This window comes from Ascidia mentula, chromosome 8 (assembly GCF_947561715.1).
Source record: "Ascidia mentula chromosome 8, kaAscMent1.1, whole genome shotgun sequence".
NCBI classification, from domain to species: domain Eukaryota; kingdom Metazoa; phylum Chordata; class Ascidiacea; order Phlebobranchia; family Ascidiidae; genus Ascidia; species Ascidia mentula.
Genome location: NC_138573.1, coordinates 12,838,102 through 12,862,853, shown reverse-complemented (window position 1 = coordinate 12,862,853; position 24,752 = coordinate 12,838,102). Strand labels below are relative to the sequence as shown.

The 24,752-nt window shown below is 39.6% G+C and overlaps 1 protein-coding gene across 2 annotated transcripts; it reads left to right on the top strand.

Moving 5' to 3' along the window:
- The first annotated feature begins 15,537 nt into the window (after positions 1-15,537).
- LOC145910603 (uncharacterized) lies at positions 15,538-17,606 on the top strand. 2 transcript variants are annotated; one of them, XM_082997791.1, is made up of 5 exons: positions 15,538-15,839; positions 16,005-16,861; positions 17,044-17,097; positions 17,161-17,218; positions 17,287-17,606. In XM_082997791.1, exons 1-5 carry the CDS (start codon positions 15,559-15,561, stop codon positions 17,288-17,290), a joined length of 1,254 nt encoding a protein of 417 aa, XP_082853917.1. In that variant the 5' UTR covers positions 15,538-15,558; the 3' UTR covers positions 17,291-17,606. The 2 variants fall into 2 exon arrangements, with proteins under 2 accessions (XP_082853917.1, XP_082853916.1); XM_082997790.1 differs by having other exon boundaries at positions 17,161-17,606.
- The last annotated feature ends 7,146 nt before the right edge of the window (positions 17,607-24,752 follow it).

The following is a 24,752-nucleotide window of genomic DNA, read 5'->3' as shown; positions in this document are numbered from 1 at the left end:
GGTAGGATTGTGGTGACCTCCAACAAAGCCTAAGACGATGCTGTCTTCCGCTTCCCGCAGTCTTTCAGGAAGAGGGTATGTTCTAGCTAAATAGGAGATCTGGGGGAGGAGTAGTGTTTTAGTGAGGATGCTTTTCGAATCGTAGGTCAGAAAGGGGTTGCTTATACCGGAGACACGAGTGCCTAAGGAGTAGATGGCTTTGCGCCATGCCGCGGTAATGGCAAAGTAAAGCGGTATCGCTTCGGGTTAAGCGGTCGACCACAGTTAATAAATACGTTTGACATCGACAAGGTTGAAAAGGACCAACGATGTCGAAGGGCTGTACTGGGCAAGTGGAGCTCGAACGTGCTGCTGCTGAACCTTGGCGCGCTGGCAAGCTACACATTGCTTGGCCCACAATGCTACTTGCTTCTTTAACCCATGCCAAACAAATTTTGAGGCAACAAGGTTCTTCGTGGTGAGAATGGACGGGTGGGACCATCCGTGAACGGCATCGAACACCTTCTTTTGCCAGGACGAGGGAACGACGCGCCGAGGTCTTCCAAGCGATGTGTCACACAGTAGCGTGGTTCCTGAATTGCCAACCGGAACATCTTGCATACGCAACCCGGTAATTGCTGTGCGATAAGACTGCACTTCGTCGGTTTGTTGCGCGCGTGCCAGAGCCTCGCAATCTATGTCGAACAGAGGCACCCGTAGGGCACTCAAGAGATACCTGGAAAGTGCGTCCGCGACAGTATTCGCCTTGCCGCTAATGTGCCGGACATCGGTAGTAAACTCTGAAATACAAGAAAGTTGACGTTGCTGGCGAGCAGACCAAGGGTCGGCAGTCTTCTTAAATGCGAAAGTAAGCGGTTTCTGGTCGGTGTACGCAGTAAACTTGCGCCCTTCCAGAAAATAACGGAAGTGCCTAATGGTCAGGTACAGCGCAAGAAGCTCGCGGTCGAAGGAGCTGTACTTCGTTTCCGGCTTTCTCAACTGACGGCTGAAGATACCAAGAGGGGCCCAATGACCTTCAGAAAATTGTTCAAGAACGGCACCCACAGCGTTCGCAAAGGCATTGGTCGTGAGTGCGATGCAAGCTTGCCACTGTAGATGATGCAAAAGCGTAGCATTGGCGAGAGCGTCTTTAGCCTTATCGAAAGCCCTCTACAGGTCGACCGACCACACCTGTTGCTTAGGTTTGCCCGCTAAAGCACCATAGAGCGGTTTCATAATATTGGCAATATTGGGCACGAACCTGTGGTAGAAATTGACCATCCCTGAAAACTCCTGTCAACCTTTGATGGTTGTTGGCACAGGAAAGTTCCTCACAGCGTCTACTTTGCTGGACAGGGGTTTGATGCCGCATTGGTCGACGAAACGCCCAAGAAACTCGATGCTGCTTTTGCCAAACTCGCACTTTTGTAAGTTGACGACGAGACCTTGGTCCGAAAGCCGTTGGAAAAGCTGCTCGAGATGTTCCATGTGGACTGCACAAAATGTTGGACTTCATTTCGTCATCGTCAAGTGGGAAAGATTGGTTCCAGCTTATGAACTATTTTATTATGACGTGACGTTGATTGAAGGAACAAGTGTAATTACAAAGTACAGCAGACTTCACAACAGAGAAGCAGCGTTTGCTAATCTTAACCCAAGTTGACCTTTGTAAGTTGACGACGAGACCGTGGTCCGAAAGCCGTTGGAAAAGCTGCTCGAGATGTTCCATGTGGGCTGCTTGTCTTGAACTTCCCACTCATGATAAGCTAACCTTAACATAGCATTCTTTTGGCAATCAAACATTTTTGCCAAACCAATAAAATACACGAAGCGGTGTTAACTGCCAGATTTGATTGATAACTATCCGGATCCGGCCAGGCTGGATAATTTGGAACTGGGAACATCACTAGCCATCAGTTACAATGTGGTGCTGAACACCGTGCTTAGCCAAGGAATCACAAAATCTAGGTATTTTTGCCTTTGGAAACTTCTCCAACAACTTCTCGTAGGGGCAAAGCACGGAATTGAGAGTGCAAAGTTGTGGCGGTTGGTGTAGAGACGTTTTCAAGGGGTAGCTCGCGAACACCCCTGAGTGAACAAGACGTTTCTTGTCAACGTCGACAAGCAGGCGATTAGCACGGAGAAAGTCAGCACCGAGCAGTGGACGTGAGACATCGGCCAACACAAACTTCCATTTGTAAACACCAGAGGGGATGTGCAGTTGAACAACTTTGTAACAGTAAAGTGGCTATGTAGCTTCCATTAGCGGCCTTGAGAACGGAACCCTTGGGTATGGTGCGACGTTCGAAGCCAGTAGGGGGAAGTGCGCTGACTTCAGCACCAGTGTCCACCAAAGTTGCGGCCGGAAACTTTTTCCCAAAGAAAGAACAGGCTTAAGAGTCGCCAGTTGCCCCAGCCATTACAGGCAACCGGCGTTGTTGTTTACCTGATAAGAGCACGGAGGGCAGCATTGGCGCGCATCTGATCCAAGCGCCTGTGATAAAAGCCTTCGAATGACTTTAAACTTGTTTTTAGCAGGCGGTCGTTCAAGCAAGTCAATAAGTCGCGCTGATGTGGCCTGGTCCAAGGCCGAGATTTGCTTCTTTAGCGCAAAGCTTGTTGCAACCAATCACGTGGCTGGGTTGGCCAGAACGTGGGTAGCTTAAGTGAGACGGCGTGTTCCGTCTCCATGACCTCCAAAAAACGTTTTTGGAGCCTCGGGGTCACCGGGAAAGCGGTTAATGCTTTATGGCGAGAGTCGTGCAGAGGCAGAAGAGCGAGCAACACAAAAAACACGAGTAAGGTACCAGCCGCTACACGGGAAAAAGGCAATAGCACGCTTCAATGCACAGGCGAACACTACAGTTCGGTCGCCACAGGCATACTTTACTTTTTGTGTATAGATAACACATTCCATTTAGTACTGTGCAGAAAACTTTATTTGAATTTGCAAGTGTAATCTATTTTATCCATTAGCAGCTGTCCACAAACGATATGTGGGTATTACATGATTATGAATAAAATTTACAACTACAAGCCAAGTTTATGTGTAAAGAAAACCCGTTTGTCAAACCAAATATGTTTTTTCATCAGATATTAATGAGTGCCAAGGTGATCCATGTGATTCGAACGCAGCATGCACGAACACACCTGGAAGTTACAATTGCATTTGCAACAATTGTTACATTGGGAATGGAAAGGTCTGCACTCGTAAGTGCTTTCTCTTGTGAATCCAAAACTGTAAATTTCGGTTGCAAAAATTGCTGCTAATATGGTGACATAAGTTTAAGTCGAAAGTTCCCTAATATTTAATCAAGTTCTTCATCCAATAATGGAATAACTGTGTTTCTAGTTTTAGGCAATTCGCATAAATTTTAATTTTCGTAAAATTTCATTTTGCAAATAATCATAGAACATTGTGGAGGAACAGAATGTTATTCAGAAGGAGGATGTGATACAAATCCCCGGTCTGACACCTTTGGTAAGTATGTAACAATAGAATTTCCTACTTACTAAAACGTTTGCCCGCAAAGCGACCAACAGTATAACGGCGTTTCGTAAGTGGTGCAAAAAATCCTTTTGAATTTGACACTATTTTTGTGGAACAAATCAGAGATCTCCAACCCTTTCAACACTAAGGATTGGAGCAATTTCACAGACCCTCTATCAACGGGTGGCAAACATTTTACATAAATTAGATATGAAAAATGCACCTAAGTTACAACTCTAAATAAGCAGCTTTATGGGGGTTTAAAATGCATTCTAGTTTTCAATCTATCTTTATTAGTTGAACAACCTTCTGTTGGAAACTTATCAACAACTTGGAAATCTAGTACCGGTCTCAGCTTTTCATGGACAAGCAACAAAGTTACACTTAGAAGTGCATTTTTGACCGGTGATGGAGTTTCCTATGATCAACACATTTCAAGAAAAGCAGCGTTTTCGTTTCTGAAACCATCAACAACTTATAATCTAACTGTAGTTGTCTACAACTACCATGGAACCGCATCTGCGAGCATTTTAGCTCAAACAGGTTCCCTTTCATTAAATAACAAAAATCTTAAATTTAGTTTTTATCTTGGCAACTGTATTGCAGAACCTGAAATGCCCATTGACCCAACTTTGTCGCCAAGCACACCAAATCCTGCTCATGGTTGTGGAGCTGGGTTTGCGCTCTCAGGAGGAGCTTGTATAGGTTATAATAATTAAATTTGTGATAAATTTATATTTGTTAAAAAAGTAAAACTTTATCACAGATATTGATGAATGTTCTTACGGTTTGCACAACTGTCACAATGAGGCGATATGTACGAACACAATAGGCAGTTTCACATGTTCTTGTAAGTTGGGATACTTTGGCAATGGAATCATTTGTGTGGGTAAGTTACAATAACCTAAAAATCATAAAGTCCCACTAAACACTACAAAATTTACAGGAAAATGTGATTCAACTTCTTATTCAGTTTGTGGAACCCGCGGTACCTGCGATAATAATTATTATGGAAACAGTTGTTACTGTTATGAAGATTACGAGTGTTATGGTAAGTTGTTAACGAAAAGTGAGATTTCAACAACGAACTCAGGTCTAAAAAATGAACCACAGGAAACAGTGATGTCACAATTACTGCACAAAATGTTGGACTTCATTTCGTCATCGTCAAGTGGGAAAGATTGGTTCCAGCTTATGAACTATTTTATTATGACGTGACGTTGATTGAAGGAACAAGTGTAATTACAAAGTACAGCAGACTTCACAACAGAGAAGCAGCGTTTGCTAATCTTAACCCAACCTCTGTTTATACCATCATGGTCAAACCCACGTTCTCAACAAACTCATCTACTAACTTCACTTTTTCCACAGGAAAGCGTTACTCAGCGATCAAAAAGTAAACCTAATGTGTCAAATACTTTTGCTTTACAGAAGGTCTCTTAGCCAGCACCACCACAATGTTTTCCACTCCAACTATGACTTCGACCACACCGATTTCTTCCACTTTCGAGCCACCAATGATGACCAGTTCTGAATCTCCTTCCAACTGCAACGTTTTTACTTTCCTTGTCACCGTTTTTAGTGTCTTTTTGCAAATTATGTTTCGGGCACTTACAGTTGTACCTGCTTAAAATATGGCAAAGGTTTTTCGCATTTTGGTGTATGTAACATACCCAGAGAAACCAACATTTGTATTGCGTAATGTTTTGTGTGTAGCATTTCACAAGTATTGCATAATCCATTTCGTTTGTAGTGTCGAACAAGCATTTGCACGCCCCGTTACCAGATGCATCGAATGTTTTGCAACTTCCGACCCAAGTGTAAACAAACCCTCATAATGAGACCGAAATGATTTATCCATCGAATATTCTCGAGTAAAGTGATTCATTCAACATCCTGTTTACCACATAAAATGTTCTCCTATGCTTATGTCACACCACACCTTTGTTCTTGTATTATATTACCCTAAGTGATGTATACCGGCACGTGACGAAACCAACCAATAAGCTTCCGAATGTCCAAGTATAAATTGTCATGTGCGGCTGTTAATTGGGCTTTTTACATTCGGCTCGATTCTAATCTATTCGGAATCATCGTTTTATCTTTGATCTTCTATTCGGTGACAAGACACTGCTATTATTACTGAAACTATACAAGCTATTCGCCCGTTTGGTGTACTGTAATTCAGTATTTTTCAACCTTTTTGAGCCACGGAACACAGTTTTATTAAAATAATCTTGCGGAATACTAAACGTAATGTAATATAATGCAATAAAACAAACAACACAACTATAATCCATTCAATCCGGTTTATATCAGTGCGATATCTGGGCCTGTTTGGATGAGCACAAAGTTGATATTCAGGCAGGAATTAAAGAAAGACAAACGCGACGCTTTTCTTCCACAGTTCTCAATCGTTCTCGTTTATTGACTTTTATAGCAGTCATGCTTGCAAAACTCATCTCACAAAGATAAGTTGTTGAGAATGGAAGCAACGTCAAAATAGCATTGTTTGCCACAACAGGAAACTCCTTGGAAGCCAACACCCAAAATCGATCCAAAGGTAGATCGAAAATCTTAATCTCAACGAGCGATCTTGTCTAAGTTGTAAATTCTTCTTGCTCCGGTACGGTCATGACTTTGTCAAAAGCTGTTGCTGAGCTGTAAGGATCCCTGACCCAGTCAAAGCGTTCGGTGGTAACAGAATGGTAATCAAAAGATAATTTCTCCTTAAGAAATTTCAAGTGTTTTTCTATGTTCTCGCATAGAGCAGCAGTGTTCACATTTCTTTAACATTTTGGGGTAAGTGGGAACATAACAAGACTGTATTTTTCACATGTCGTTGCCAAAGCTGCGCCTTTGAACGAAATATATTTATTTTCTTTGTGCTGGTGAGGAGATTTTCATTTCAGCCTTGCATGCGTGTGTTTAGTTCATTCAAATGTTGGAATATGTCAGTCATGTATGCTAACTTTCCACACCAATCATCGCATTCCAGCAGTTTTGCCTCATCAAAGACTTCATCAGTTAAAAATATCTCCTGACTTCCGTGTGAAGCAGTAAAGTTGTGTATTCTGCTCTAATTTCTTCACATAAAGCTGCAAATATGCGACTTTCTGGTGGTCTTGTTTTGACAAAATTAACTATCCTCACAACAGCGCCAAGCACAGAAGCTAGATCTGCTGCCAAAGTTTTTGCAACCAAGGCTTCTCGGTGCACAAAACCTTTGTGACGCCCGACCATGGCTGCTGCTCCATCTGTACAAATACTTTTACAGTTTTTCCATTCAAGTCCTCCATGTTCAAAATAATTTGAAGTAACACGAAATATTTCTTCCCCTGTTGTGTTCTCAGGCAGTCTCTTGCAAAAACAAAAAGTCTTCTCTAATAGAATCTCCATCCACAAAACGTACGTTTGCCAAGAGTTGAGCATGTCCACTGATGTCTGTCGACTCATCAACTTATAATGAAAATTTTCAGCTAATACGTACAGTTTCCAAAACAAGTTTTTCGATGTCCACAGACATGTCTTCGATACATCTTGCAATTGTATTGTCTGAGAGGGGGACTTTAGCTACTTCCCTAACTGCACCAGGACCAAGTATCTCATTTACAATAATCTTGCAAGCCGGTAATATGTATTTCTCTGCTGCAGTATGTGGCTGCTTGACTTAGCTGTATGTTTTCCACAAATTATTTGAACTGTCTTGTGAACCAGGTGGTTATATAAAAGTGGAGCGTGGGGTCTTCATGCTTGAGTGACTTTGCGTAAATCCTCATTTACATTTTCGTATTTGTCTTTTATTATCTATGTGAAGAGTTGTTCTTGAGATTGGAATGATAAATACAAAAATGGGAAGACGACTTATTCCAAACCTTATACTACAAAAGCAATGAAAGAATATATACATACATGTACGTTTATATAATTTGAGCCTTTTTGGGACATTAAGAAATGTTGGAAGGAGCAACCAAGCACGGAATACTTGTTCACCACAATGTGGAAGTCGTCGCCTGGCAATTTAGCTGGAAAGATCGTCACCAGTCACCGAGCTGCACTGATGAAATCTGATGGGAATAAAACACTCCGCAAAAAGTCGTTGCGAACCAGATGGTTTCGAAACTGGGGTCGTATTCTGCATGACTGAGTTTACGTAAACCCACATTGGCTGGATCGCCCCACTGCGCAGGTCCTTACTTGGCGATCACAGCTATCGTATCGAGATGTCAGGTATAAGAGGCTGATCCAGCAAGGCTGCAATGCCCGGGCTTCAAAGCCTGTAAACCCAATGTTTTCTTTAACAGTTTGTTAATTTTAATTTCTGATGGAAATGATCAACCACTCATTGTGTCAGGTAACATGTAAATGTATAAAATGTTTGGGTCGTGCAATGACGGACAATTTCGGATCTATTGCAAACGAAGACAGTCTCACAGGCTATCGATGTCGCACCGCACAGTTTGTTTAGCATCGATCAATCGTTTTTGGTTATATCGCGAGAGGATATCCTTTACTAATTTCCCTGTCAAGTTTTGAAGAAAAACTTGATCGTTGGTGGAAAAAAAAGAGTTTTCACAAGCAAGCTGGGTTCAGTGTGTGAATATTCTGCAAAAATGATGTTGTCCTATCTGGTGTTCGTGTTGGTTGTTGTAACATGCATCCAATGTCATGGTGGGTACAAATATTATGTTACATTTAGAATATTTTGAGTACTAATTTACAACAAGTATAATATGTTAAAATTTTAGGTCAAAGAGTGAAATTTTGTCTCGTTTTTTTTGGAAAGGCAGTATTTCATAGTCGGTAACTACGTGATGTTTTCAGGTGTTGATGAATGCGCTCTTGGGACTCACGCATGTCACGTTGAGGCAAATTGCATAAACACAAGTGGGGGATACACTTGTAAGTGCAAAGACTGGTTTGTAGGTGACGGCTTCAACTGCCAAGGTTTGTGTGTTTAGTTGAAATAGCTGTTCAATCCAATTGCTTTTCCTTGTTTTATACTTTTACAAGAATATTATATTAACCGCTAATATATATATCAATATATAGCAGAGCTCAGAACAAAACGTGATTCATTTGTCTGATTGCATCGTCATTAGAAATTTTGCATCCTTTTTAATCAATAAGAAGTCTAAATGTTCTCCTATGCTTATGTCACACCACACCTGTTACGACGCACACTCGGGCAGCGCTTGCTAAACTGCCAGTGCCACGTACAGTTTATTCCAGAGTCAAATACGCGCGTCACGAAAAATAACGCGGTTTTCTGTAACACGAATCCAACATGACTTACCAACGAAACAGCGCCACGCAGCTAAACAACAAAACTCACCGAACTGTGGCGTAAAGCAAGCCTTATTAACTTCTTCTTACAAATTCAATCAACATTAACTATGTTTAACCGCCTTAATCAAAAAGAATCTACAAAAGCAGCAGATTAATCAGAGCTAGTGATGTGTTGCGCCGGATCCGGGTACCCGTACCCGGCCGGATAATACACTTAATTTTACCGGATAGTTGGGAAAGCATTTTCGTCCTAAAAACGCACAAACATTTCGCAAATTAGTCGTTTTTGGGACCCAGTCTGTAATACTCGCCGACGTAAGATTTTTCTGTTATTTGTTATTAAGGTTTTTCGTGACGTGTTATACCATATTAATAAATGCCCACGTTTATTTGTTCCACTCATGATAAGCTAACCTTAACATAGCATTCTGTTTGGCAATCAAACATTTTTGCCATACCGATAAAATACACGAATCGGTGTTAACAAACTGCCGGATCCAAATTATCCGGCCGGATTTGATTGGTAACTATCCGGTTCCGGCCAGACAAGATTCAGTCGTTTTCCAGTTTCCAATGCACGTACAAACTTTGGCAACAGTTTTTTTTAAGACAGATCAAAAATAGCCGAAAAGATAGGTTGCAATTTATTTACATAACACTTTCAACGATGGTTTTTTTTCGCATCAGACAGAAGAAAAGTTTTATGTTTCAGTTGCAAGTTTGCCATAAAGTTAATCCTCGGTTAATGGTTGTTACAGTTTCCTCTTGTTTGTCTTGTAATCAGGACAGGTCATAGAAACATGTTTTTTTTTAAATTGGACCCAACGTTTTCTACGAGAGCCCCTTTTATATGCGACTCCTTAAACTTGACCACCCTCTCTTCCTATTTATATGTTTGTTCTTTAGATGTATCCAGCCCACAGAATACAGTGTGTTCGTGGCGAGAAAGGAAACATTGGAAGAGGTGCGTTTGCTCGTGTGAGGTCAGGATATTTTGAGAAAACAAAAGTTGCAATCAAGTGCTTTCCTAAGACTGGTGATGACGACGAGATGATACAAATGGCAAGACGGTAAGATGATGTACAAATGTAGTTTGCATTAAACTTTTGTATCACTCTATGTAGTCTTGTGTTAATATGATTTAACAGATAAATTGAATCGATTGTAACTGTTCTTTTTGAATGAATATTTCTTTATACGGGTATACAATAACTGGTATACTTTTTATTTCAGAGAGTTCCGTTGCATAAAGTTTGCAAGACATGAGAACATAGTAAAGGCGTTTGAAATCACAAAATGGTCTAATGGAATCGCAATTATTTTGGAATATTTGTCCTGTGGTAACCTCGCGCAACTGCTTGGTGCTGATAGAGATCTTTACACCGGCCGTTACCCCCTAAGTTACGAGCTCTGTCTGCGCATGGCTTGTGATATTACGAATGGCCTGAAGCACTTGCACGCTCTCAAAGAGGGGAGTTACATAGTTCACTGCGACCTCAAATGTGAAAACGTGCTTTTAACTTCTAATTTAAGATGTAAAATTGCTGACTTTGGGAGCTCATTCTTGTTTGATCGTAGCGGCCCAGCGCCAGCAGTTAGGCCAAAGCCTCACTTCACCGTGTTTTACGCCGCTCCGGAGCAATTACAAGCTTCGCACAACGGTGGCCTTCCAACCACGAAAGTGGATATCTATAGTTTGGGAAAAATTCTTTACAGAATTCTCTTTCATAAATTTCCTATTAATCAAAAGGACGAAGATATCATAAAGGCGACTTTGCAGGGAGAACAACCAGATACAAGTATGCTTAACATTAAGCAAATAAACCACCCCGCTGTTACCGTGATGAGCAACGAAATGAAAAGATGTTTGAGTAACGACCCTGAAGATCGCCGCTGATGAAGTCCACAGGAATTTACAGGAAGTGTTACAGAAGTTCAGTGAGAGTTCGATTGATGCAAACGTCAGCAACATCCAAAGTCGGAGGAATGAAATCGACGATGATGAAGACGAAGTCACCGTTCCACTTCACTTGTTTTCTCCGGCTACGAACGATTTCCTGCCAGGTTTGCGAAACTTTTGGTCTTTTCTCTGACAATAATTCGTATATAACGCAGAAGAATCGTTCCCACCGAAGTCAAATACAAAGTTAACCGCTTTGGAATATGGAGGTAAGTATTTTTATGAAAAAGCTCCCTTAAAATATGTGTTTGTCTCATAATCCTTGCAGGAAATCGCAAAAAACAGTCGAGTGGCCCCGAAGAGAAAATCAAAAAGCAGTCAAGCCGCCTGAAAGAAGTTCCCAACAAGCAGTCCAGTGACACAGAACAGAATCAGTCCAGTGACCTTTGGTCATTGGTAATCGTAAGTTTAAAAATCTAAAGGTTGTTGTTTATTACAAAAACAAAAGTAATTGATTTAAGTTATTTTCGTCCGGTGCAATACTTATGCTATTTTGAACAATAGATTTAGAAATCTTAATATTGCTTGTGCTTTGCAGGTAATCCTTCTGTTTGCCCTGGCCTTGAAAATCTTATTTACCGTCGTTTGATACAACTCGTTTCTTCTGTCAAAGTAATTTCCTGGTTACATACCATTATTTTTTGAAAGCGAATCACACAAAACTCAACCATAATTGTTTTCAAATGATGTGCAGATGGTATTACATGTTCTTAAATCTGTGTGACAATAAAACTGTGTCTTGCACCAGTACTTTATCTTGTTTTTGCTGTTTTGCTTTGCCCTTTAAACTGTTAGCTTGCCATTCTATTCTTTATTGTATAAAAAATCGACGCCTATGTGGCCAACCTTTTGCTTTCAGATCCCATTTTTTTTCACTTTTAAATCCGATGCGCCACAACTGTCGCCCCTTTTTGTTACGGAATTATTTCGGCAGCTTTGCAATTAAGCGGTTAGATGTTTTTGGGTGGCGATGTTATCCCCCAATTAACCCTTCTACCTAATTCGGTACTTTGCACAAAGCTGCCTCCCTAATTCTGATACTGCCCAGAACCCTGCAATAACGGCTCACCACAAAGCCAAAGTAACCCAGGCTAATTTAACTTAATGGACGTCGTGTTCAACTATAATAAAACGAATAAAAACAGTACAAAATGACACTGGCCAAGATCTCAATCATCCACAACACCGTAAAAGAGATGCTCACTACACGACGCCCAGAAGAAGACTCGCACGTTTTAGGGAAATCGTTCGTTGCTCCAAAAGCACTAACCAATCAGGATGCGCCTTTTCGACACGCGGCACATCCGGGGCATACAAAAATAAACGGAGCGTAAAATAATAGGAAGAAGAGGGGAGACGGAGGTAATAAAATAGTGTGGTGAAAATAGGTGAAGTGCGAGACTTAAAAGCAATGTATGTGGGTAAAACAATATAATAAATAAAGTGGTAACAACGAAAGAAAACAGTGAAATTACAAGGTGCCAGCAAGAAAGGTGAAAACAATGAAATACATACAATAACTAACAAAAGTGAAAGGTGACGTGAAGGAAAGAAAATTCGTAACATTTTCGTCTTCTTTTTAACTTCAATAATTTTTGATTATATTAAAAAACGAAACTAATTTTTTTTTCTAATCTTAGTGTCACTTTAAGATAATTATTTCGTAAAAACGAGTGAGCGTATGAAAATTACATTATTACCCGATGCTGTAGTTGAAACCAGTTGATGCCACTCGAAAACCTGTATAGTTTTATCGCCGTTTTATTTTTTTGTATATTGTTTATCCGCGTAGCTGCTTTTTTCGAAAATAAACAAGATTTAAATTGATTACCATGCCTTTGGAGGAAAAAATGTAGTTGTTCCCACTCTTCCTCCATTTTGACATTGTTTATTTTGTATATCACGAGCTGCTTCATAGCTAATATTTTGTCAAGGATTGCCACAGAGTTTGGTTTCTTGCGGCTGAGAAGACACAAAAACATAATAGAAACGTTTGAAATCACACAATGGGTTGAAGGGGCGGCGATTATCTTAGAAATGATGCCCGGTGGTAGCCTCGTGCAACTGCTTTTCTGTGATAAAAGTCTTTATAGCGACAACTATCCTCTCACTTACGACCTCCGCCTACGCATGGCCTGTGACGTCACAAACGGCCTCAACTACTTGCACACGGCTAAGGAGACAAAGTACGTGGTCCACAACGACCTCAAGTTCGAAAACGTGCTCTTTTTGCGAGAGAGGAAACATGGGGCGTTTGCTTGTGTGAGGGCAGGATATTTCCAGAAAACAAAAATTGCAATCAAGTGCTTCCCTATGACTGCATGGTGAAAAAATGATAGAAATGGCCAGACGGTAAGATTATGTACAAATGTGGTTTGCGATAATAAACTGTTTAAATTTTATCACCCTACCTCATCCTGTGTTGATATGCCTTAACTCACTGTTTCCCAAATCACTGCCGCAACTGATAAACAAAATCCATATTTACTGATTATTTAAAATGCATTGTTTTTATCCAGGGCCAATTTAATACCTGGTGTTCTTGTGTTTCTCAAAGAATTTTGTTGCCTTACATTGGCAAGACATGAGAACATATTAAAACGCAGTTGAAATCAGAAAATGGTCGAATGGAACCGTAATTATTTTGGAAAGTTTGTCCTATGGTAACCTCGCTCAACTGCTTCTTGGTGATAGTGATCTTTACACCAGCCGTTACCCCCTAAGTTACGAGCTCTGTCTGCGCATGGCTTGTGATATCACGAATGGCCTGAAGCACTTGCACGCTCTCAAAGAGGGGAGCTACATAGTTCACTGTGACCTCAAATGTGAAAACTTTCTTCTAACTCCTAATTGAAGATGTAAAATTGCTGACTTTGGGAGCTCATGCTTGTTTGATCCTAATGGCTTAGCGCGAGCAGTTAACCCAAAGCCTTACTTCACTATTTTTTACGGCGCTCCTAAGCAATTAAGAGCTACAATCGTCCCCGCTGTTACGTGATGAACAACGAAATGAGAGTGTTTGAGTAACGACCCTGAAGACCACCCTGACGCTGATGAAGTCAACAGGAATTAGCAGGAAGTGTTACAGATGTTCAATGAGAGTTCGATCGATGAAAACGTCAGAAACATCAAACGTTTAGGAATGAGAACGCCGATAATGAGGAAATCACCGTTTCACTTGACTTATTTTCTCCGGCTACAAATGATTTTTTGACAGGTTTGAATTTATTACGTGCAAAGTTTTTCAAAAAATAAAATATTTTCGTGGGTCTACTTTTAACACAAAACATTTGTAAAATTTTAGCATCATTTTATTTATTGCACAGATGAAACATTGGGACTCAAGCTGATCAGAATATTCTACGATTTTGTATTTCATTGTATGTATATTTGTAATTGGACCTTACAAAAATAGACCCAATAAAACATATAATGTTCGTTTTTGCAGGGAATCGAAAAGAGTTGTTAAGTTATGGTGCAAAATTGTTGATTATGACATCGGTAATATGTTTGATAATTTTTCGAAAAGTTTTAACATAAATTTAAACAATTAAACACTCGTTTTGATTTTAGATAATTATTCTGTTTGGAGTCTTGTTTCAAATCGGTTTTGCATGATATCCACGAAACACAGCGAAAATCTTTTTTCAAGTCCTTTCTACAACTAACATCCACAAAAAGTCAAATATTTATCACTTTCTTCACGCTGTTGATACAAGTTTTGTAGCACAAAGAACTGGGTGATACCTTTGCATGCGTATTTCTCATATAACAACTTGCTCCTAAATTTGTTATGTTGTTTACTAATTTACGTCTTGTAAAAGGAGTTGCACCAGTACGTGTTTAGAAGAACGTTTCATGCAAAATCGAAACCGTTTGACCAGCATTTAACCTCGTTGTTTTGAATGGTGTGAAAATGACTTATGGCCATCAGGAAACAACAGAGGAACACGCTTTTGAAAAGGTATAATGAGAAACAAGAAAGCTGTGCAAAATCGAACCAAAACTCGGCTTTGCTAAGCGGCCCCTAAACTACGGTAATCCCTGCAAGAATAACAGTAACTGGAAGCGTAGTTGCGACTTACCAAGCTTAGATACCAAAAATAGGGCTTCAGAATTTTTAGTCAGTTTCTGGATGGCAAAGACTAATTGTCACATTTTATTCACTGACTTTTAATTATTTATGCATAAGTCGTTTGTCACGTGAAAAGGTTTGGAAATAAAATGGAGTTTTGCAACACATACGAAGAGTATGATGGTATCATCGAAAAGTGGGACTGCGTTATGTAATGTGTATTTTTCCTACATACTGCTAAACACCTAAGTTGTCAAAACGAATCTTTACCAATAATGCCCAAAGCGTTAGTTTTTTCAGAACAAAAGACGTGACGACTCATAAAACAGTGCTTTCAACACTTGGTCACGTCGGGTAGCACATTACAGTTTGTCTTTGGCTGGAAAGTACGATTGTCTGGGGATGGTAGACATAAAATCGAAACAAAGATTCAAAACCATTCCGTAGATCGTCATTGAAAGAATCCACTCCCCTCTGTTGCTCTAATAAACAAAGCAGGTGAAACAGGAGATGGAACAAAGCGTTCTTGTTCCACAATGCTTCTGTGACATCACAGTAGAGGCTTTGTGTTGGAGACTCGCAGACTATTATGATTCAGTCACTTCACTTGTTTAGTATCAGACCCAATCGTAAAGTACAAACGCAACGCCCGTAGCAGTTTTGTTTGCGTAGCAGTTTATGACAACGCAAAAATGGGAAACAAGGTAAATTGTAATTTAATAGAAATTTAAAAGATTTTCTACAAAGGTTTTCATCCGTTTTGAAATGGTCTTGTTAAAGTTGAAAGTAAGTTTTCGTTGTAAGATTGCCACAAAGTCGATGTTCGATGTTAGGTTTATGAGTTTTCAACTTTATTCATTTGTCCGTCTTGAACTTGCTCAGATGTATCCATCCCACAGAATAGAGTGTGTTCGTGGCGAGAAAGGAAACATTGGAAGAGGTGCGTTTGCTCGTGTGAGGTCAGGATATTTCCAGAAAACAAAAGTTGCAATCAAGTGCTTTCCTATGACTGGTGATGACGACCAGATGTTACAAACGGGCAGACGGTAAGATTACATTCAGAAAATTGGTATAAAACTGTTGCATTACCACACCTACAACATACTATATGTCAACGCATTGAATGGAATACTAGTGTTGTTTTATCATGTTTTCCTTCTGGCATTAATAGTTTTTATATTACGATAACTCACAACTAACGTTTTGTTTAGCGTTCTCAGAGAGTTCCGTTTCCAGATGATGGCAAGGCATGAAAACATATTGAAAGCTATTGAAATTACCGAATGGAGTACTGGAATAGCGATTGTCCTCGAAAACATGCCCTGTGGTAACCTCGCGCAACTGCTTGGTGCTGATAGAGATCTTTACACTGGCAACTATACACTTGATTACGAACTCCGTTTGCGCATGGCTTGTGATGTCACAAACGGTCTGAAGCACTTGCACGCCCTCAAGGAAGGGAGATACATTGTTCATTGCGACCTCAAGTGTGAAAACGTGCTTTTAACTCCCAATTTAAGATGTAAAATTGGCGACTTTGGGAGTTCATTGTTGTTTGGTCGTAACGGCCACCCGTTAGAACCAAATCCAGGGGCCTGCTTTACAATGTCTTACGGAGCTCCAGAACAATTACGAGCTTTAAGTAATCCCAGTGGCTTTATTGTTAGTAGAAAAGTGGATATCTTCAGTCTGGGCATAGTTTTTTACGTCATGCTCTTACTGTCAATTCCTTATCCCCACAAAGATGAAGAGGATATCAAAGAAATGATCATAAGAGGAGAACGCCCAAACACAAATCTCCTCGAATTTATCCTTCTGATAAGAAACCCCGCTGTTGCCGTGATGAACAATGAAATGAGAAGATGTTGGAGTAACGACCCTGAAGATCGTCCTGATGCTGATGAAGTCCACAGGAATTTGCAGGAGGTGTTACAGAAGCTCGAGGAAAGTTCGATTAATAACGACGTCCAAAATATACAAAATCACATGAGAGGGAACGAGGAGAATCGAGAAGAATTCACCGTTCCGCTTGATCGGTTTTGTCCAGCTACTAATGATTTTCTGACAGGTTTGTGAAAACAATTATAGTCATGCCTAAACTTGTAGTTGTGGCAACAAGTGAGCATTGTATGCTCGTTTTAATAAAATATAAAAATGCTGGTAATTGTCAAATCACAGTAACAGAACTCGATTTAATTATTACAAACAAACGCAAAAAAATTGTAAAACAATCTTCCATTTATCACGCAGATGCAACGTGGGACATCAAATTGTACAGAAAAATCAACGATTGTTTATATTATTGTAGGTGTCTCTGGGAGTAAAGCTTGCAAAAACAACCCAGATAAAACATGTTATCTTTTTCAGGGAATCAAACTGGGCTCCTGAGAGATGATGCAAATTTTTTTCTTATAGCATTGTTAAGGTATTTTCTCCAACCGAAAACCGTTTTATTTTGCATCCAAATGATTGAACATCTTTTGTGCCTTTCAGGTAGTTATTCTGGTTAGATTCCTGTTTCAACTCGTTTGGGGATGATAGCCCATTTCCAAAACGCCGCAGAAGTTCTACTTGAACACACAAAACTTTTGCATGTATTGCAGTGTGACAGTATTGCTTTGCGTCACTATTTAAGAATATTGACAGTTTTTATATTGCTGTTTATGTCGAAAGTTTCGAAATTTATCCTGTAAATCTTTATACCTTATTTAGCGCATCGCTACATGCTTTACCGTAATCCTACGTTTCTTTGGCCTTTCCGTTTATCTTTATGTATTATTAACATCAACATTCGTAGCAACATTTTATAAATAACATGCACTATTACTACTTGTAGTTACTCCTAATGAGATTTAGTTGGCAAAATAATCGACTGCTGGTCATAGTTTAAATTAAAGTAGAGAAGAATACCTTTTACTAATCAGTGACTTACACTTGTAATCGACGTTGATCGCTTAGATGCCAAAAAAGGTGACCAATCCAGCAGAACGCACTGTGGCCAAGAAACTAGTTATTGAAAGAATCGACGCCCATCTGTTGCTCGAATAAAACATAGCGGGTGAAACAGGAGATGGAAGAAAACGTTCTTGTCCCACAATGCTTCTGTGACATCACAGTAGACGCTTTGTGTTGGAGACTCGCAGACTATTATGATTCAGTCACTTCACTTGTTTAGTATCAGACCCATTCGTAAAGCACAAACGAAACTCCCTTGTTTGCGTAACAGATTTTGATAACGCAAAGATAGGAATCAAATTATGTTGCAATTTAATGTTAGCATTATTTTTTTAACAACAGTTTCCTTTCGTTTTAAAATGGAGTTGAGGTTGAAAGTAAGTTTTTGTTATGAGAAAGTCACAAAAGAAATCCTCAACCTCTACACCAACGCAGTCAATTGTTGGGACGAAAGAAAAACTTTATTCATTTGTCCGTCTTGAACTTGCTCAGATGTCTCCAGCCCACAGAATAGAGTGTGTTCGTGGCGAGAAAGGAAACATTGGGAGAGGTGCGTTTGCCCGTGTGAGGTTAGGATATTTCCAGAAAAAAAGTTGCTTCCCTATTGCTGGTGATGACGACGAGATGTTACAAACAGACGGTAAGATTACATTCAGAAAATTGGTATAAAAACTGTTGCATTACCACACCTACCACATACTATATGTCAATCCATTGAATGGAATACAAGAGTTGTTTGTTATGCTTTCCTTCTGGCCTAAATAGTTTTTATACTACGATAACTCACAACTAATTTTTTGTTCAGCGTTCTCAGAGAATTCCGTTTCCAGATGATGGCAAGGCATGAAAACATATTAAAAACTATTGAAATTACGGAATGGAGTACTGGAATAGCAATTGTCTTCGAAAACATGCCATGTGGTAACCTTGCGTAACTGCTTGGTGCTGATAGAGATCTTTACACTGGCAACTATACACTTGATTACGAACTCCGTTTGCGCATGGCTTGTGATGTCACAAACGGTCTGAAGCACTAGCACGCTCTCGAGGAAAGGAGTTACATTGTTCACTGCGACCTCAAGTGTGAAAAAGTGCCTTTACCTTCCAATTGAAGATGTAAAATTGGCGACTTTGGGAGTTGATTGTTGTTTGGTCGTAACGGCCAGCCGCTAGAACCAAGTCCAGGGGCCTGCTTTACAATGTCTTACGGAGCTCCAGAACTATTACGAGCTCTAAGTAAATCCCATCTACAGTCTGGGAATAGTTTTTTACGTCATGCTCTTACTGTCAATTCCTTATCCCCACAAAGGTGAAGAGGAGATCAAGGAAATGGTCATAAGGGGAGAACGCCCAAACACAAATCTCCTCGAATTCCTTCTTCTGATAGGACACCCCGCTGTTGCCGTGATGAACAGCGAAATGAGAAGATGTTGGAGGAACGACCCTGGATATCGTTCTGATGCTAATGAAGTTCACAGGAATTTGCAGGAGGTGTTACAGAAGCTCGAGGAAAGTTCGATTAATAACAACGTCCAAAATATACAAAATCACATGAGAAGGAGCGAGCAGAATGAAGAAGAAATCACCGTTCCACATGATCGGTTTTGTCCAGCTACTAATGATTTCCAGACAGGTTTGCAAAATATAACAACCCTTTTTAATATCACACATACACTTTACGTGAAACACCTAAGTCGCCTACTGCGATGCTTTATATAGATTCGTCTACCATTCACTAAACCTAATTATGACCTAAAAGAAGCAACTCAAAAGTATATTTTTTTCAGAGAATCGCGACCAGCTGTCAAGTGATGAGAGAAAATTCTGGATCAAACCTCTCGTAAGATCAAAGCTGTTACATAAAACAAACACGATACGCCGCTAACTTTCGTATAGCGAGTTGATTAATTGTGAAAACCCAATATTGAAAAGTCTCGTTGAATTGCTCAAAAATTCGTTTTCTTTCAGGTGATCCTTCTTGTTTCATTCGTCATCTATCTCCTCTCGAGAGCTCACACTTAATTCAAGTGATTTGTGCAACTCCCAAATTTATTCTTTAAAGTTGAAGATGACCAAGTAGTTGCGTAGTCAGCCTGAAGTTTTTTTTGGGGGGGGGTGGGCAAATATTTATGGGTTCAAGCAAGTCAAACTTATTGGTTTCGAATTTCATTCCCACCAAGAAGAACAAGATATGCTTCATATTAATTTTTTTATAAGACACTAACCAAATTTTTGATTATTCAGGAAAACTCAAACCAACTAACCTTTACATTTTAAATTTGAGAGCGGCCATGGCCTATTTTACCCCTCCCTGTCTGCACCAATGTGGCCAAGGTCACCAAGTCATCATTTTCTTCAATCTGCCCACAACCTTCAAATCATGGGTTTCCAACTCATGGCCATGGCGAAGTTTTTAGTGATTTCGCAATGTTTTTTTCTGCTTAAAACCAGTTGAAACATTAACATCAGTTTTAAAAACGATTAAATGCTTTATAACAGCTGTATACAAAGTATTGTTCTTCTCTGGCTCATATTGGTTTGATCACAAACATCTTACACGTGCCTTGTTCATTTCATTGTTTAACTTTATACACACGTTACCAGCAACGTTCTCTTGTCCACAAAAAATGTTTATAAAAAGCATGCGACATTCGTTCTCAGTATTCTTCTTCGTTCTCTTGACTGTACAGTATATTATAAGGATTAACATACTAATATTGGAGTGTTGTGGTAATATAGCAAGTTCGTTTTACGAAAACTGTGTTTTTCAACGTTGCAACTGAAGTGCCTTGTAAATAACTCTAATTGTCTCAGAGATATTTAACAGTGCCTCGATAGCGTTAGCGCAGGATGAGTCTCTTGGGTTGAAATAATTTCTTCTACCTCGTCCTTGAAAGTAATCAGACCTTGGATACATATCCGAATAATGATTGTATTGAAATCGGTTAAATGCTTCATCAAAACGGTACATTACGAACTCTGCAATACGAACGTTGATTCTACCAGGTTCGGAAAGAATTGCAGTTAATAGCAATATAATAGTAGAATAGTAAAATGAATTTGCAGGTACACACTTGGCTTCATAAGCTCTCCCTACTGAGAGCTGATTGGTCAATACTGTGGGCGGGGTATCATGAATTACTTAAAAAAATATAATACAAGTAGTAAGGTGCAGGATACGGTCAGCAAGGACGCATCGAGGTTACATATAAACTGGATATAAATGATTCACATGTGCGGTAGGTTATAATGGTTCTCTGAATCATTGTGGAAAACATTCTGGGGGAACATTGACGAAAGGCGATCGCTCGTGTGTTATCTGTGACGCATTTGAATGGTTAGTTTAATACAAGAATAAAGAACAATTCATGTGGCAAACAGGTTGTTAAATGAATCACTTTACTCGAGAACATTCGATGGATAAATCATTTGGGACACATTATGAGGTCATGTTTACACTTGGGTCGAAACTTGCGAAATATCCAATGCATATTGTAACGGGGCTTGCAAATGCTTGTGCAATACTGCAAACACAAGACATTACGCAATATGTATCTGGTTTCTGTAACGTATGTTACCGCCTCAACCATAATTTGCTGGGACGAAAAATGAAGACATGGAACGTAAACAAGTTAGCATTTTGCAAATTTCGATAACAATATATCTACATATAGCATTCTTTCTCCGCTTTGGTGGGGTCAGGGTTTACACGCTTCCCTGTCATCTTTCCATTTTTTATATTCAGCTTTCCAATCTTCCAACAACTCGCGATATTCTCTGTGTGGAATTTTACATTAATAGATTCTCTAAAATCTTTACATATAAAAATATATATATATAAATAGAAAAGATATGCTAACAGAACGAAATCCGGGATGTTGCGATATAAATTTGGCATTTGTTCATTTTGCAATGATCCCAAATTTATTTACGGTTAATAACGGTCACCTTTGACTGGGCAAAACGTTGCAGTTGTAAGGAGGTTCAGAAGTGGTCGTTATTGGTGGATCTACAGTGGAGAAACTCGGTGTGGTCGAAGTCATAGTTGGAGTGGAAGAAATCGGTGTGGTTGAAGTAGTAGATTGAGTGGAAAACATTGTGGTAGTGCTGGCTAAGAGACCCTCTGCAAAGCAAATGTATTTGAAACACTTGTGTTACGTTCGCATCACTCAGTAACGCTTACCTGTGGTAAAAGTGAAGTTTGTTGAAGAGCTTGTTGAGAACGTGGGTTTGACCATGATGGTATAAACAGAGGTTGGGTTAAGATTAGCAAACGCTGCTTCCCTGTTGTGAAGTCCGCTGTACTTTATAATTACACTTGTTCCTTCAATCAACGACACGTCATAAAAAAATAGTTCATAAGCTGGAGCCAATCTTTCCCAATTCACGATGATAAAATGAAGTCCAACAATTTGTGCAGTAATTGTGACATCACTGTTTCCTGTGTGTAGTTGTATGTTTAGACCTGAGTTCGATGTTTAAACCTCACAATTTATCAACAACTTATACCATAACACTCGATGCTGTCATAACAGTAACAACTGGATCCATAATAATTTCTACGGCAAGAACCACGAACTCCACAATTTGAAATGGTTGCGGAATCACATTTTCCTTGAAATGGAAATTGTTTATTGGAGCATGAGGAGTTTAAGGTTATTGTAACTTACCCACACAAATGATTCCATTGCCAAAGTATCCCAACTTACAAGAACATGTGAAACTGCCCATTGTGTTCGTACATATCGCTTCATTGTGGCAGTTGTGCAAACCGTAAGAACATTCATCAATATCTGTAATAAAGTTTTATAATTCTGGAAACACTGTACATCCAACACCACAAACCAGTTCTGAACGTGGATGATAGCTCAAAACCGCTTTACCTATTCAACATCTAGGTCCGTACAGCGGCCTGACACATCGTTAATGATGACGCCGCTGCTGTGCTCCCATGTTGTTGTCATGCGACATGCCTCTGGCTTGTTGCGCGTTGGTGCTGCTGCTGTTTCCCTTCTGCCTGCTCAGTCCTTTATTACCCTGACGCTTTTCTTGCATGCACTCATTGTAGTACTGATGATGAACGCAGTTAGTGTTCGAAACGTTTACTATTTCTAATGTATAACAGCATTTTAGCTTTGGCTTTCATCTTCAAAGTTTTACTTATTTGTCTAAATATAAATTTATCACCAAGTTAATTAAAATAACCTATACAAGCTCCTCCTGAGAGCGTAAACCCAGCTCCACAACCATGAGCAGGATTCGGTGTGCTTGGCGACAAAGTTGGGTCAATAGGCATTTCAGGTTCTGCAATACAGTTGTCAAGATAAAAATTAAATTTATGGTTTTTGTTTTATGTTGAAAGGGAAAAAATGAGTTACTTTACCTGTTTGAGCTAAAATGCTCGCAGATGTGGTTCCAAGGTGGTTATAGACAACTACAGTTAGGTTATAAGTTGTTGATGGCTTCAGAAACGAAAACGCTGCTTTTCTTGGAATGTGTTGATCATAGGAAACTCCATCACCGGACAAAAATGCACTTCTATATGCAGTTTTGTTGCTTGTCCATGAAAAACTGAGACCGGTCCTAGATTTCCAAGTTGTTGATAAGTTCCCAACAGAAGGTGGTTCAACTATTAACAAATAGATTGAACTGCAGAAGTTATTTATGAGTGTCAGTCTGTAGTAATGGTGACTTCGATCCGTAGTGAAAAAAGCTTGGATGAATCTGATTGATGACACAAAAAAATAGTGACTAATTTATAGGCAATTTTTGGACCAGTTACGAAACGCTGTTATACTCTACCTCGCTTCGCGCCAAACGTTTTGTAAGTAAGTAAAATGGAAAATCTAGCTTTACATACTTACCAAAGGTGTCACGCCAAATGGAAGATGTACCACAGTTACATTCTGTTCCTCCACAATGCCCTATGATTGTTTACACAATGGAGTTTTTCGAACAAAATAACATTGCAACTAACTATAAAAGTCATTTATTCCATAATTAAAGTAAGGAATGTAATTGGAAACTTTTCTCGCCATATTAGCATCATTTTTTGCAACCGAATGTAACGTTTTTTCATTGACAAATAACATCACTCACGAGTGCAAACGTTTCCATCGCCAATATAACAATTGTTGCAAATGCAGTTGTAACTTCCAGTTGTGTTCGTGCATGCAGCATTCGAATCACATGGATCACCTTCGCACTCATCAATATCTAGTAAAAAATACGTTTTGTTTGTTAACCGGATTGTTTTTACACATTAACCTGGCTTATAGTTTTAAATTTTATATGGTTTTTCGACAGCTGCTTATAGCAAAAATATATTACGCAGACCCGACGCAGTATATACTGCTTGGGGAAAAAAGTTGTCTGCACAGTACCAAATTTAATGTGATATTTATACACTAAAAAAAAAGTATGCTTTGTACTTTTATCTTGACGTAAAAAATATGTTTTGTTACATGTCGAAACTGATTGAAGTTATGAAACACAAAGTTCAGTCAAATTTACAAGAACGGGAAACTTGCCGATACAATTGATTCCGTCACTTGTGAATCCAGAACAGCAACCTAGTGGCGGAGAGTTCACACATCCTGACGTTGTTGGAGACGGTAGGGTTGGAATTGCCGGTTCGAAAACTGGAAAAGCACGCGTTTTTTTTACATCATCGCATATTTATCATAAAACACTAAAAGATACAAAACTCAGAAGCTGGTCGTGAGGTGAGTAATCGGACTTACGAGTTCTGACTTTAATAATTTGAGTGGATGTGGAAATGGAATTCCGAGCTGTAACTGTTATGTTGTACTCGGTATCAGGCTGCAAGTAAAGGAAACCCATCTGCCTCGTTCAAGAATAGTAAAAATTTGTGTTGGGGGTTGAAGCATCTGCAGTGTTTGCGTTGCTTGCATTCCATCCAATAAACAGACTGTTGTGGGTTCGCCACAAAACCTTAAGATCGGTTGACCTGTGGACAAAAAACGTGACCAGTATGAAAATAA

Excerpts from the sequence above, each read along its gene's own strand:
- LOC145910603 (XM_082997790.1), top strand. The coding sequence starts at position 15,559 with ATGGTCTTGTTAAAGTTGAAAGTAAGTTTTCGTTGTAAGATTGCCACA. Across the intron at positions 15,840-16,004 it reads ATGTTACAAACGGGCAGACG|CGTTCTCAGAGAGTTCCGTT; the intron begins GTAAGATTACAT and ends CGTTTTGTTTAG. Across the intron at positions 17,098-17,160 it reads CAACGATTGTTTATATTATT|GGAATCAAACTGGGCTCCTG; the intron begins GTAGGTGTCTCT and ends TATCTTTTTCAG.